This window comes from Dama dama, chromosome 5 (assembly GCF_033118175.1).
Source record: "Dama dama isolate Ldn47 chromosome 5, ASM3311817v1, whole genome shotgun sequence".
NCBI classification, from domain to species: domain Eukaryota; kingdom Metazoa; phylum Chordata; class Mammalia; order Artiodactyla; family Cervidae; genus Dama; species Dama dama.
This window is the reverse complement of record NC_083685.1, coordinates 53,684,033-53,700,098: the sequence shown is the minus strand read 5'-3', so window position 1 is coordinate 53,700,098 and position 16,066 is coordinate 53,684,033. Positions and strand designations below refer to the sequence as shown.

Here is a 16,066-nt window from a genome sequence, read left to right as displayed (position 1 = left end):
CTTAGCGGTAAAAAGAAACATCAAATCAGATGTACATCAAAGCACAGATGAATCTGAAAGCGTTATGTTGAACCAAAAAAGCCAGGCAAAAAAAATATACTTATGATAATAATTATTATACCTATGATTCCATTTAAATGGAATTCAATCACAGGCAAAGCTAATCTTCGGTAACAAAATTTCTAATGATAGATTCATGGCAGGGAGTGGGTATTGTCAGGTCAGGAGAAGGAGGGGGCTCTCTGGGGTAACAGAAACAGTCTTTATCTTCATCTGGGTAGTGTGTACATAAATGTATACCTACTTAGGAAATCATCCAGCGTACTTAAGATTTATGCATTTTACTGTATATTAAGCCTTCATTTAAAAGAATGAAAGGGGAATTCCCTGGCTGTTCAGTGGTTAGGACTACACTCCCACTACAGAGGGCATGGGTTCAATCCGTGGTCAGCAAACTAAGCCACACACACAGCCAAGCTAAGAAGAAATAAAATAAAATAATGAAAGCGATTTTACAGTACCAAAGGCTGTGGACTTAAAAAAATCAACTTCGTACATTAGTCAAAATTACATAAAATTTAAGTTCAGAGTTTGCTAATGTTGCTTTCTTATCATTTTTCTTTGATTACTTTGGATTTTTGTGTCTAAACTGCCAAAAATTAGCCATCACTTCATCTAGGGTGTTAAAAGAAGGAAACGTGAAAGAGATGGCAGCTTTGGTAAATGTCTGATGTGTTATTTTCTGTTGTTATTTTCAACAGAGCAAATGCTTCAGAAAGCAGCCTTGAACCATAATAACCTTGTTAAACATGGCATTCTGACTTCAAATGTCCTGGTCCCCAGTTATACTCATCAACTAGACACTCGGGACGCATGCCAACCAGCTCTGCTGCCCCAGCCAAACAATATAATTAGACCAGGGTCAAGTTTTAAGTACAGAGCCTCCCTCGGCCAGAACCCAAAGGAATGAGACGCACTGCAAGAGGCCAGTTCTGCAATTCCCTCTGAAATTGCATTCCCAAAGGACTGATTTCTTCTGTAGCAGGAGGATCTGATGTGGCTTCTTAGTTCTTTAAATTTTGTTGGTTTTTCTTTAATGCTGTTTAAACTCAAAACTATGGACAAATGGCTGAAATAAGTGGCCATTTATTATAATACTTTGAAAAACATTCTACTGTTTACAAAGGTCTTTTACATGTAATGTCTATTTTACATCTCACAACAGCCTATAACAGAGTTAAGGCAGGGACCGTTAACACCCCTTTACTTGACTAAAAGAAAATCTTTACTCATGGGATTATAGGGTCCAGAGCGCAACTAGGTTTCTGACTTCTGAGCCAGCACTCTTTCCAATGTACTGATACCACTGCAATGCTATTGATCCCTTAACCCCTCCTGCCCCCGCCCCCAGGTAACTCTCCCATGCATTCAACTCTCTGGGGCTATGGTTTTGGCTGCAAGTCTGCCTCAGGAACCCCCATCTCACTCTAAGTAAGCCAAATGTCTGAGAACCCTAATGAATCCAGATCAAATCTTGCCCAGCTTTAAGGAATTTGCTTTCTCCACAATGATTCCAAGCTTGTTATTGTGGGCCTAAAAACAGACCAGCTCTTTTTCACAGAAGGGCAGTGTCTGTGCTAGTGAGGTGAGCCATAATTTACTTTATTGCCTTCTTTTTTTTTCCCTCTCCACCAGGTAAAACTGCTAGCGTAGCAGATGAGCTTGCCAAAACAAAGCAATTCTGTTTTTAACAACAGCCATAATATGGTTACTACTGGTTCTGTGTTACTTTGAAAAGCATGCTACTGGTTACAAAGGTCTTTTGCATATAGTATCTACTTGGCATCTTACAACAGCCTATAATAGAGTCAGGGTAGAGACCACTGGAGCTTCCCAAATGGTGTAGTGGTAAAGATCTGCCTACCAACTCAGGAGACACAAGAGACACGGGTGCAGTTTTGATCCCTGGGTCGGGAAGATCCCTTGGAGGAGGGCATGGCAACCCACTCCAGTATTCTTGCCTGGAAAATTCTGTGGAAAGAGGACCCTGGTGGGCTACAGTCCATGGCATCACAAAGAGTCGTACACAGTGGAGCAGACACACACACACAGAGGGACCATTAAGGCTGTAATTTAAGGAAAACCTTAACTCATAGAGTCAAAGGTCTTAAGTCCTTTCCTTTTCTTCTTTCTCCCCCCAACTTTTTGTAAATTATTTTTATATAACCTAAATAGGGGGAATCAGGGAAATGAATTTTCTCAAAATTGGTCCAAACATTTCAGACCAAGTCTAATAGCAGAATCACCCCCACAGAGAGGCACTGGGCTGGTTGGGTGGAGTTTATCACAGGGAGAGGCTGGTGTCTACTTACCTGGCCCCGTAATACTGCATGGTCACCACAGCAAGGACTTTCTGAATAGGAGGCAGAAAGATGAGACACCCGCTGAATAACGTCACTTGATGACAAGAAGTCCATGATCATAAGGAATAAGGGGAAGTCTGGCTCAAGTCCATGATTATTTTCCTCGTTGTTCATGCCTCCTTCTGCTCAGCCCGTCTACTTGATTTCAGAGCACTGATTTGGACTCAACCTTGCCAACTTTATTTTCTGTTCCTACTTTTTCTTCTCTTTTTTTATTGGAGTATAATTGTTTTGCAATGTTGTGTTAGTCTCTGCTTTTCAACAAAGTGAATCATCTGTGTGTATAGCTTTCAATCCTGTTGAATTTCTCATGCATATCACGATACCTCCACTATGCCTTTTCTCATGGAAATTCTTTCTCCTTGGATTTCTTTCCTCCAGCCTTCAGAGTTCTTCCCAGAATTCAAGAATTCTCCCTTCCTTGAATTCTGTGGTGCTTTGGCTTGTATGTGTTTATGATCTGTCACTTTGCATGTTATACTAACATCATTTAAAATGCTGTCACTATTATCCACTGAACACTAAGCATTTTACAAGCAAGTATAGAATCCTTAGAACAATCCCGTAAGGTACTAGTCAGGACAGGCTAGGATTTGCTGCAGTAACAATAACAACGACAAACCTCCCAACTCTCAGTGGCTTAAAACAATGAAGATATCTTTCTTATGTTTTATGTGGTCAGCAAGGAGAGTCTGCTGATGTAGGCTAACAAAGCAGTTTCCATCTTGAACAATGTGCACTGACAGCTCAGTAATTAAATGCCATCGCCTGAAGTGAAATCTGTTATTTCTCATCATAATCTATTGACCAGAATTAGGCACATGGCCATAGCCTGTGAGAGCCTGTACTCTTCTTGTGAGCCTAAAGATGGAGAACCAGCAGATGGGATGAGCAGTGTTCATGAGTGCCTCAGATAGGTACTGTTATCATCCTCATTTTGTAAATGAAGAAGCTAAGGCTAGGAGAAGTCGAAGGGTTATTCCAAAATAGTCAACCAAGATTCAAAATGAAATCCACTTTGTCCCCAGGCCTGAGTTTGTAAGCTCCACACAGTATCAGTGGTACATCTTCCTATCAGCCTGTCAACTCTATTTAAAATCCTTCACCGGGGCTTCCCTGGTGGCTCAGTAGTAAAGAATACTCCTGCCAATGCAAGAGACACGGACTTGATCCCTGATCCAGGAAGATCCCACGTGCCGCGGAGCACCTAAGCCCACCCGTGCACCACCGCTGTTGAGCCTGCGTTCTAGAGCTCAGAGCTGCAACTGCTGACCCCACACGCCACAACTGGTGAAGCCCCCGTGCCCTAGAGCCTGTGCTCCTCGACAAGAGAAGATGCCACAGTGAGAAGCTCACTCACCGCAACTAGAGAAAAGCCCGCGCAAGAACGAAGACCCAGCATAGTCATAAATAAATAAATAATTTTTTTAAAGACTTAAAAAATAAATAAAACACCTTACCAATAGCAGGCATGCCCAACTCATCGAGCACCATGTTCTGCAGAAAGTACGACCATGTAACTGTTACACATTAATGAATTGTCATTCTGTGTTGATTTTCCTACTTTTTTCCCAGAACTCAGCATTCCCAGTAGTGAGTTCTAGCATCCGTTTTAGAATCTCTTTAACAATATGCAGAAACACTCTTTTTCAGACTCTCTCGTGTGTAATTAAGGAATCCACATTCCATACTACACGGTGCTAAAGGGCCGCCATGTCAGAAAGGCTCTTTTCTCCATAACGAGGTTGGAGATTAAACCCACTGGTTTGCATAGTACAGCACAGTAGAAAACATAGAGAAATTTCATGATACACTGAATGCTTGGGTTACTGGTTCTGGAACACAGGCATGGCACTTGGGCCAGACAAAGATAATGCATAGAAGTAGTCAGTGATTTCCCTGTGTTTTTCAAAGCTATGGCAGTCAAGATTCTGCTGAAGTTCTCACTGAATTGACCTGATTTTAAGAGCATGTTTGGAGTGTAATCCTACTTTAGAAAATCAATGAGGGCACTTTAAATTTTCTTCCTCTGGGTAGGAATCAGGGACATTTCTCCTAAGCAATATTCATTACACTGTCTGGGCTCCGTTGACATTCTATAAGTGTCATCACCGGTGCAATTTGGTCTTTCTAACTGAGTGACCTCGGTGATGCCTGTGCCCAGATCCATCAACTGATGATCTTGAAATGAGATTTGCATGGGGGGAATGGCCTGGTGTGATGTCGACCAGACAGTCTGGGCAGAATATGGGCTCACCAACTGCATAAATGTCCTCATCGGGCCCCTAGAAGAAGGCAGGGTTCTTTCATATTTTAAGAGTCGATAAAAATTAAGGAAAGTGTTTTGTAAGCTCTACTATAGATAACTCACTGGCAAGGAATAAGAACTCAATTACTGTTAGTTAAATAATAACACTTCAGCTTCTTAATTGCCAGGTAATGTGCTTTTGTCCTCTTTTCTGTTTAACAACTTATATTTATTTTCACTTTGAAGACATAAATCTAAACTGAAACCTTTTTTTAAACTAGATTAAGAAGGTTATGCATTTCAAAATTGATTTTACTCTGCCATATTGCCCTCACAAAAGGTTCGATCAATTTACATTCCCACCAAAGTATATAAGACTGTGTACACCATTGCCAATGTGAGCTATTATTGAATTTAAAAATAAATGCCAATTATGAATGAATAAGAATTATCTTGTTTAATTTTTGTTTTTCTGATTTTAGTTATTAGATAGCATATTAAAGAAGAAAAAGCAGAGACATCATTTTGCCAACAATGGTCTGTGTAGTCAAAGCTCTTCATATGTTTTGGATATTGGCTCCTTATCTGATACCTGATTTGCAGATATTTTCTCCTATTCAGAAAGTTTTCTTCTTATTTTTTTTTTTTTTTGATGGCTTCCTTTGCTATGCAGAAGCTTTATTATTTCATGTAGTCCCGCTTGTTTTTTTTGGTTTTTGTTTCTTTTGAGTTTGTTGTCAGATTTAAAAAAACTTCTCTAAGACCTATGTTAAGGAGCTTATCACTTACATTTTCTTCTAAAATGTGGAGTTTTAGGGTTCCAGGTCTTACATTCAGGTTTAATTCCTTTGAGTTCATTTTTGTATCTGGTATAAGATAGTTGGAGTTTCATCGTTTTGCATGTGACTGTCCAGTCTTCCCAACAGCATTTATTGAAGAAACTGTCCTTTTTGAACTGTATAATCTCGACTCCTTTGTCGTAAGTTAGTTGGTCATATATATGTGGATTTATTCTGAGCTCTCTGTTCTGTTGTATTGGCCTATGTGTCTGTTTTTATGCCAGTGCCTTTCTAATCACTGTATCTTTGTGATGTAGTTTGAAATCAGGCAGTGTGGTGCCTCCAGCTCTGTTCCCTCTCAGTGTTTCTTTTGGCTAATTGAGGGGGAGTGGTGGCTTCATAAAGATTTTAGGATTATTTGTTCTATTTCTTTGAAAAATTTCATTGGAATTTTGATAGAGATTGCACTAAATCTGTAACTTGCTCTGGGTAATATGGACATTTGAACAATACTGACTCTTTCAATCCATAAGCAAGGAATATCTTTCCGCTTATTTGTGTCTTCTTCAGGGTCTTTCAATATGGAGTCTTTCATCTCCTTGGTTAAATTTATTCCTAAATATTTTATTCTCTTTGATGCAGTTGGAGATGGTATCATTTTCTTAATTTCTCTATCCAGTACTTTGTTATTCATATATAGAAATGCAACATATTTTTGAGCATTTATTTTGTATCCTGCAACTTTACTGAATTCATGCATTCTAACAGTTTTTGAAGCAGTCTTTAGGGTGCTTTATATATCATATCATGTCATCTGTAGATAGTGACAGTATATTTCTTCCTTTCCAATTTAGATATCTTCTTTTTCTTATTTAAGTGCTCTGGTTAATACTTTCAATACTATGTTGAATAAAAGTGGCTAGAGGACATCCTTTCAGCTTTCACTGTTGAATATGATGTTAGCTGTGAGTTTGTAACATCTGGCCTTCATTATGTTGAGATACTTTCCCTCCATAACTGCTCTGTTGAGAGTTTTTCTCATAAATGTTGTATTTTGTAAGATGCCTTTTCTGCATTTATTGAGATAATTATTTGACTTTTCTCCTTCATTCTGTTACTGCATTTCTAGAAATTAATTCATTTCTTCTATTATTCAATTTGTTGGCATATAATGTTTACAATATTTTCTTATCATCATTTATACTTCTGTGGTTATCAATGGTAACATCACCTCCTACATTTTTTAATTTTATTTCTTTGGGTTCTCTCTCTTTGTTGCTTGGTGAATCTAGCTAAGAACTTGTAAGTTTAGTTTATCTTTTCGAAGAACCAGCTCTTAGTTTCATTGATCTTCTCTGTTGTCTTTTTAACATTTGTTTCTACTCTAATCTTTATTATTTCTTTCCTTTTACTAATGTTTGAGCCTCATTTGCTGTTTGTATTCTCTGTCCTTCATTTGTAGTAAAAACCCTCTATCGGGTTATAGCGAACTGTTCCTTCAGAGTGTTGTCAATTAAAGGACATTGTCAGAAAACATAAAAAGCTGAATGACAGGCAACTTAAATTACTTGCCAGGGATCGCAAAGCTAAGCAGGGGTCTTCAGTACCTGAAACTGGAGCATATACTCAGCTGCTGCAACATATGTAAGAAAACAGAGTAGGCAGAAAAAGAAAAGAAACCAACTCTCCTTGGCAGAGTGTGGAGGAAAAGGGTGGGATGTTCAAGGAAGAGAAGGGACATCTGAGCTGTGACTTGCTTGAATTATGAGCAAGATTTGCCATACCAAAATAAAATTTTTTAATTGAGAAGGACACTGCGGAGTGATGGTGACAATGTGGGGTAAACATGGGGGTGGACAGAAGAGGTGACAAGGACCAGATTGAGTGAGCTTTCTTTGTGTGCTCTGGCTTTGTGTTGCAGGCAGTGGAACAGCTGAAGCGTTTCCAGTGTGGGGAGTGATGTATTTGTATTTTAGAAAGCTCAGGCAGGAAAGAGAAACCAGACCACATTGGGAAGAGCCTTGGGAAAAGTGGATATTTCTTTATATGGCACTTCATGATAAAAATCTGAAAATTGGTGCAGAGCTGCCAAGTAACATTCACCAGATTTACTGGGCAGTGGAGAATGAAGGAGAACAGAACGTTTCGAGACCAGTTTTACCATCTTCCGGAAATACCTCGAGCAGACTGATAGCTAAGTGTCGATCTGATGAAGCCAGTATTTGACAGCGTTTCTCTGCTATAGCCAAGTGAATACACTTAAGGCAGATGACTTTTCCGCTGCTTTGGCTCAGGCCCTAACAGTCTGTAACTGGGCTACTGCCCTCCTGAAGCTGGAGCACGAGACATGCCTACGCTGAGAAAGAATAAAACTTTGAATTCCTCCAACTCCCCTGTCTTGCTCATGACAATTCAATGCAGAGAGGAAGGACAATAGAGTGTAGATTTGGGTACAGACACTGACAGTAGGACTAGGTTTGAATCCCAGTGCCGCAGTTTATCCTGGAGAAGGAAATGGCAACCCAGTCCAGTATTCTTGCCTGGAGAATCCCATGGACAGAGGAGCCTGGTGGGCTACAGTCCGTGGGGTCGCAGAGTTGGACACGACTGAGCAACAAAACAGCAACAGCAGCTGCAGTTTATTAGCTCTTTGGATAATTTAATTTACTTTAACCAGATTCAGCTTCCTCCTCCATAAAATGGGAATAGTAATTTCTACCTCATAGGACTGTTGTGAATAATATATATAATATGCTTGCTAGCTTTCAGTAACCAGCAGATGTTGTTTATTAATTAAATTCATGTTTATTAATTAAACACTGACTCTTAATTCATTAACAACTTTGCAAAGAAGATTCAGAAGCTCTGAAGAAACATTTTGACTCACCATAGAAACATGGGGGTTCGATCCCTGGGTGGGGAAGATTCTCTGGAGAAGGAAATGGCAACCCACTCCAGTATTCTTGCCTGGGAAAGTTCATGGACAGAGGAGCCTGGCTGGTTATAGTCCATGGGGTCGCAAAAGAGTTGGACATGACTTAGAGACTGAACAACAACAGAAGCACTGGATAGATCTTATTTAAACACGTTGCCTAGAAGAGTGGAGTTCTGTGGTCCCTGAGTGACTCACATTCTTTGAGCACTATTTCATCAAGGGGAATGAGACAGCTTGCGTTGGTGCCAAAAGGAAAGCCCCAGGATCCGAAAAAAGGGTGGATATATGGGTATGTATAACCGACTACCTGTGCTGTCCACCCAAAACTAACACAACATTGTAAGTCAACTCTACTCCATGAAAACCATTTTTAATAAAAAAAATAATTTAAAAAAAGAATCAATAGATGTGGAAACACGTTTAGCAATGGTTTGTCATTACTGGCCCCCAGATTGAGAACTTTCGTGATTGTCTCATTCAGAATCATCTCAGCTTTGTGATGCAGTTGATGTCGTCGTTTGTCAGGGCTTTGAAGAACTCTTTATGAGAGGTGCGTTTCTCTTTGGTGGGTAAGGAAGGAGCGGTGTTTTGGCCACCTGTCAGTTGTAGTTGGTCAGGAGTGTCAGGAGACGGATTATCATCCTGTTGTTCCTGTCTGTGAACTTTGTCAGGCAGTCTTTGTTGAAGCATGTGAAGGCACAGCACCCCGCTGTGACTCTTACCAACAGGACGAGCTGAGACAGACTCTGCCTTAGAGATGTTTATTAAACTGTTGGTGCATTTCTCGAAACTCCAGATTTTCTCCCTATCCCTTTATTTATTTAGTCTAGTGACTAATATTTTCCTTTCCATATGAGAGGGAAAAAAAATCATTTTGCAATCCCAATTATAAGAATATAGTCTTCCTATTTGGCCAACCCAAAAAATATGGTACCAGGAATAAATGAATGTTAGTTATGAGTATTCATTAATAACCAGCATGATCACTCTGTGTATCATTTCAGCACTGTTTTTGTTGCCCTTAGTTCTCCCTTTGATTTTTTTTTTCATTTGCAGTTACTTGCTTTTAGCATTAGAAAGTTTAAAGTAGAAATCAGAGTGATAACAATATCTAAAAACAAGATGTAATAGTGGTATTAATAGGATAAATGGTAGCTTACAATTAAGGAGGGCCAGGACTTAACGGTTTAAGCTTCATAGGTGTTATTTATTTCCTCTCTCTCTCTCATACACACACACACAGACTCGATCACTCACGAACTCCATACCTATAAAAATATAAAATTTGATTGGGAAAAGGATTAAAGTCTTGGAGAGCTAAGGCTTGCCTAAGAGCAAACAGCCAGAAAACAGTGGATCCCAGACAGTGGCCTTTCAATGACCTTTTCTGTTGCAACTCCCAGGGAACCTCTGAAGCACTGTAGGAAGAGACCTTGTCTTATTCATCTCGGCACCCAGCTCCTAGCTCAGAACTGAACGAACAAGAGGGTGACGTCGCTAACACTTTACTTTAGGAAGATAAATCTGGCAAGGATGAGTGGGATGAGAAGAACAGGGGAAGACTGTGTGGCATGACGAGCAGTTCTGATGTTATTACAACCATCCAGAAAGAGAGTTAATGAGGTCATGAATGAGGGGGCAGCATGGGGAGAAGAAAAGAGGCAATGAAGGTGGGAAAGGTTTAGAAAGAATGCATTCACGGACTTGATGGCTGTGAGCAGGCAGTGAGCAGTGCCAGCCTTTTGATAAATATCCATTCATGTAGGAAATATTTCTGGAGCATCATTGTGCCAAAATCTAGTCTAGTTGCTGGGGATCCGACAGTGAATTAGGCAAATGAAAGTTTTTGCTCTCAGAGAGCTTATAGTCTCATTTTAGGGTGTCCCAGTCAGAGTTCTCCAGATGGCCACTATATATTTTCAAGGAATTGGCTTTCCTGATTATAGGGCTGGTAAGCCTGAAATCTGAAGGCCAGGTCTACTGGCTGGAAATGCTGAGCAGGGGCTGATGCTGCCATCTTGAGGCGGCTGTTTCCTCCTCGGGGAAACCAGTTTTGTTTGGTCTTAAGGGGCTTCCCTGGTGGCTCAGATGGTAAAGTGCCTGTCTGCAATGCGAGAGACCTGGGTTCAATCCCTGGGTTGGGAGGATCCCCAGGAGAAGGAAATGGCAGCCCACTCCAGTACTCTTGCCTGGAAATCCCATGGACAGAGGAGCCTGGTAGGCTACAGTCCATGGGGTTGCAAAGAGTCAGACATGACTGAGAGACTTCACTTTAACTTTTCACTTAAGGCTCTTCAACTGATTGCTCAGGCCCACCTGGGTTATTTAGAATAATCTCCTTTACAGTAAATCAACCCTCTACATACAAACGAGTTCTGTTCCAAGAGTCATTTGTTAAGTCCAATTTGTTCTAAGTCCAACGAAGTTAGGCTCGATACTCAGCTAACACAAATGGAGGGCAGTCTGCAATTTCACTCACCCCTGACGGTGATGGAATGCACTTCCTCATCTTTGAAAGTTCGAGACTGGAAGGCTCGTTTGTAGGGGACTTGCTGATATATAGTCAGATTGTAGGTATGAATCCCGTGTGCAGAATACCCTCAGTTAGTGTTTGACTGAATAACTGATGCTGTAGCTGACCCAAGCTGACCCATAAAACTGACCCTCCCAGAGGAGATGGAAGAGTGAGCAGTGCAGAGCGGGAGGTCACCTAGGGTCGTAAGGGCTGGCTCTTGTGCCTGGCAGACTCAGGGAGGGATGGGGTATCTTCACCTGACAGACGAGGCAGATGAGACCTGGGGACTTACATAGACTGAAACAGCTGATTGGCCCTGCTGTCTTTCTGTCTCCAGCATATGTGCAGGAAACACCACGGAGCCTGCCCTCCCAGGGACAGTCAAAGGGACCAGAATATTTGACATTTTACCAGGAGCAACACCAATGAGTGAGCACATTTAGATTAGGAACTTGTTTTCTGAATGTAGAGCCTGCACGTAGAGAGGTTGATCGGTGCTTTGGGGTGAGGGGGTACAGAAAGTGTAAGTGTGTTAGTCACTCAGTCCTGTCTGACTCTTTGCAACCCCATGGACAGTGTAGCCTGCCAGGCTCCTCTGTCCATGGAATTCTCCAGGCCAGAATACTGGAGTGGGTAGCCATGCCCTTCTCCAGGGGATCTTCCCCACCCAGGGATCGAACCCAGGGGTGGGGGGTACAGAATGCTTTGTCCAGCATCAGCCCCTTCGTCCCACTGCTGCACTGGGACAGGCAGTCTTTCTGTGCCCAGGTCGGGGCTTTTGTACAAGCCATTCGTTTTGCCTAGAAGACCCTTCTTCCTCCCCCCTCCCCTTCACGTGGACCATGTCTGTGTAAGCCTTCAGGTCTGAGCTTCAGCACGTCATCATGGAAACTCTCTGTGCATCCAAACTAGGACCCATCTCCGGTTACAAGCTCCCCCCACCCCCTGCTAACACCATGTTCTTCTAATGAGGTATATAGCACTGTCGTCATGAAGTAGCTTATTTCTATCTTACTAGTATCTGCCTCTCCTATTACACTCCCAAAGAAAAGGAACTAAATCACTATCGTGCAGATTTCCCAGCGAGGACACAGTTCTTAGCAGATATTACTTGTCAGATGGATGCATGGATAAAGGAATGAATGAATGTGATGTGTTTTCTTCTACTCAGGGCATCCAGAGGGCATCTAAACAATCACCTGGAAACACAGGGCACATCAGGAGGCTCCTCTCTGTTTCCCAATCCCCAATTTGATCGTTTCCTGTCCACTGCCAGTCCCAGCCTTGGCACATGGGTTCTTCCCCATGTCACTTTCAGAAGTGGTGGTGCTTCTCTGATTTGAGAGGTCCCTTGTAAGCATTTGAGCCTAAAGCCTTCTAACACAAAACTCTTAGAATCATTAGAACAATAGAACACAAGAGTGAGGGAAGCGCATGGAAGGATTCCAGGAATGGTGCAAGGTTGAGGAGTCAGGCATGGGTGGTGTGTCCTAAGGATGCCCGCATATACTTAACAAGAATGGTTCTCTCTCTTCTTGCCCCAGGCAGGAAGTTCTAACTACTTCTGCCTGTGGTCTGGAGCCTCATGAGACTTCCATGAGAAGACAAGCTTCTGACTCGAGCAGCCCCTGATATCTCTGAGTGGGCTCCTGTGGGCCAAGTTGAGAGGAAGTTAGGAGCCTCTACCCCCGTACCTACTAAATGCCTCCCCCTTATCCTGCCACACAGAGGAAGGCTCCTGAGACTGGGCATGTGAGGCCGAACAGTAAAGCTTACAGTACCGCTCACCTGGTTTCTGACCTAACAGCCACCAGTCATAACAGCTTAAAATCTTACCCGTGCTGTGAATTGCTTCCAAGAGCTCTTCTGCCCTTTGTGAGTTGCCCAAATATCAATGGAAATGGGGCTCTGTTTTGTGGTTTTCTTCTGACGGTGGGACAAGACATTTGGGGTTGATTTAAAAGTGGCCACTGTCAAGTTATCCCAGAAGGGTCTGTGCAAGTTTCTCCCACTTGCCTTCTTTCCATTAAAAGGTCTTTCTATCCAGAAACATCTCTCTGTTTCTACGTTCTCTGTCTTTTCTGAACCTTGGAAGTCTTGGCTGCAATTCATAGATGACCTTCCTGGGAGCCAGACAGATGCTGACTGTATGACCGCAGGATGTAACAGAAAGCATTATCGGCCCGGGTGTTCGGAGGCGGAGGTCCCGGAGTCTTGGCTCTGCTGCTGAGCGGTGCATGACTTTGGACAAGTCTCCGGGCTGGAGTAGACGCGGTGCTCTCCGCAGTTACCGCCACGCTAAGATGTATGGTTCTCATTGCAGGCATCTTTTCCACAAGTCCTGTGTTGACCCCTGGCTCCTAGACCATCGCACCTGTCCCATGTGCAAGATGAACATTCTTAAAGCCCTAGGGATCCCGGTAAGCACAGTACAGCCTACAGCCTCATCGTGTCTGTCTCTCCACGTTTCCCACTCAGCAGGGAGAAAACAGCACCCCGGGTTGTCCGTGTCCCCTCGACCCCGGGCAGTGGCGTCACGTGATGAGGGCCTGGGAGCGCTTTCCCACATCTGGACACATTCCTCCTCTCCCTTCGTCTCCATCTGAGAACATCGTGCCCCTCCCACCGTGTTTGTTGTTTTTGTCTGTGGGTCGAGATGCTGCCTGAGCAGCTCACGGGCTCCTCTTCTGGGCTGCCTTGGGTGACAGCAGCTGGGACACCAGCAGAGGCCAGGGGTACCCTGATGACCCTCTTGGCATTTACCTGCACCGTCATCAGGCAGACCCAGCCGCCACACTCTCCCCACCATCGCCCAGCTTCCAGAGGAGACAAACTCTTCCAGACAAGGGGCGAAGAGGTCAGCCTCTGGGCATCTGGCTCGGTGCCCTCTGCTAAACTCAGATCTCCGCGAGAGCTTGAGAGACCAGGAAACCAGAGCCAGAAGCCCTAAATTCCCATGTTCCCATCAAACTGGAGCCCTCAGTTACATGTTTTAGCAAACGTAGTCTCACCGAGTGCACACCACATCTCCCAGCAGGCTGGCTTGATGCTCCAGGGAAGGACTTTCCCGGGATCGTATGGAGTGAAGGCCATGGGCTTGGTGGTTGTGAGACACCAGCTGCTGTCAGGAGGGCGGGAAGCAAGCCAGGCCACCAGACCCAAGGGCTGCGGAGAGATGTAAGAACAGCATCGGTGCCATCTAAGAGAAGCTAGACCAGCAGGATAGAGACCCTCTTCCCCCTCGCCCCCTCCGCTTTACTGCAGCCTCCCTCTTGTCACTCCTCACTACTCATGACAAGAGAATAAATAGAGTTTTTAAAGTCCCAAGATGTCACTGAGGAAGAAAGGATCAGCTCAGATATCAAAGGCTTCATTTAATGCCAAAAGGCTAATTACCCCGGGAAGATCAGAGTGACTGTTGCACAGGGCACACCTGAGCATCATGAGGTCACAGGTTGGCTGAATTTCTTGCCCTGTACCAGCTGCCTCTGCCAGCTGTATGCTGATTTTTTTTTTTTTTTTACAGTCCGTACACCAAACACAAATCAACTTGTGTGACTATAGCTTTGAGCTAGATTTTGAAAGGCAATGCATTAAATTTTCAGACCAGTGTTGTCAATGAATAATAAATTCAAGGTGAAAATCAATGACAGTGAACATGAACTATGAGCAGAAAACCCAGCATCTCTATCAGATACTAACGACTTAGAAAATTTAACTCACTGTTTGCATGTGTCACATATCTGGCTCTAACTGGTTCTTACCACCGGAGGAGGGAAATGTATGTATGTGTGTATTTACATGTGTGTATATGTGTCTTTGGGTTCTAAAATCTTTAACATGTTCACAGTGAAAGGTAGACAGTCACATCGTTTAACCTAGTTCTTGTTGTTTAAGGATATCTTCCAAGCTCCCAGTTTTCAACCCCAGTGCTCCTTGGTCAGGACAATGAAACCAAACCACCCCCAATGGTTACAGTTTATACTAAATAACATTCCACTGCAGACTTTTTCTGGGAAAGTATAACTTCTCCAGACCTTGTAAATATATGAGAATTGTAAATGCCTCAAGAATACAGCTAATACTTGTTTTTAAAAGGGAATTTTGGGGTGGCCTTTGGGCTTCTTTCCAGAAACAAATAACCTTTTAACTTTTAGCAGTCGGGCATCCTGGCCATGGTTGGTTTCCTGTCCAGTCTGGATAGGATTTTACTCAGCACACTTGCGAAAACGTAAAAGTCAGTAGCATCTTTGGATTTTGCCAAGGATTCTTAAAGGCCAGTCAAACAGGAACATGACGCCACCCAAGCTGATCCCAGAGAACAGAACATCCTCTGTGAAGAAGAAGGCAGGCATGCAGGCTGCCTCTCATGAAGCACCGAGGCATATGGCTGCCCCCAGGCCTCCCTGGTGCTTGGCCCTAGAGGATGGTACTGAAGTCTGGACCAGGGAGCAATCTGGGATGCTGTTCTCCATACCTTAAAGCATAGTAGCACCATGCTTAAATTATACCAAAGAGGGGATGTTTTCACTCCATTCTTAGAACTCACCGTGTAAATGGACAGGCTCACATCCTTCTCAATTAGGAAAAACTTCCTGTAGCTAACTGAAACCCTTTTCATGCAGCTCAAAGAAGTTGTTTTATAATTTTTTTTTAAATTCCTTTTGCTCCACTTCTTCCTCATCAAAGAAAATTGACAAGAGCCCGTCAGCCTCTCTGATAATTGGTGCCTGTTGGTCCTTCATCTCTGGATCCCTTACACGTGCGTAGAGCTCAGTAAATGTTTGTGGCTTTGTAGCCCTTCAGAGTGGGAAGGCTGCCAGTCACAGAGGGGTGTTTATGAAATTCACCCTGATTCTCCTTTGAGGAATGTCCATTCACCAAAGACTTGGCTATAATCCTGATCCACTAGATCGTCCAAATATAGGGTTTTGTGTTTGATTTTGGTCTTTCTTCTGTTGTTTTTAACTGAGTAGTCTTGTGCCTGCTTGTGCTTTAAGGCAAATAAATATAAGTGGAAAGCTTAGGGCTGGGAACATTTTCATTTTGTAAGAGGTTTCTCTAAAACGAGCGAAAGAATGAGAGCGAGGCTCATGGATTGTGAAATTCCCGTCACAATGGTATCTTTTCACATTATATTTTGCCAAGAGAAATAAAAGACTGAGC

General features: G+C 43.0%; 1 protein-coding gene across 1 annotated transcript in view; it reads left to right on the top strand.

Moving 5' to 3' along the window:
• Positions 1-16,066, top strand: part of RNF150 (ring finger protein 150) — a 268,182-nt gene that overhangs the window by 198,394 nt on the left and 53,722 nt on the right. The window contains exon 5 of the mRNA XM_061142396.1: positions 13,224-13,320. Coding sequence (XP_060998379.1) covers positions 13,224-13,320 — 97 coding nt within the window. The remainder of the gene's footprint in view (positions 1-13,223; positions 13,321-16,066) is intronic.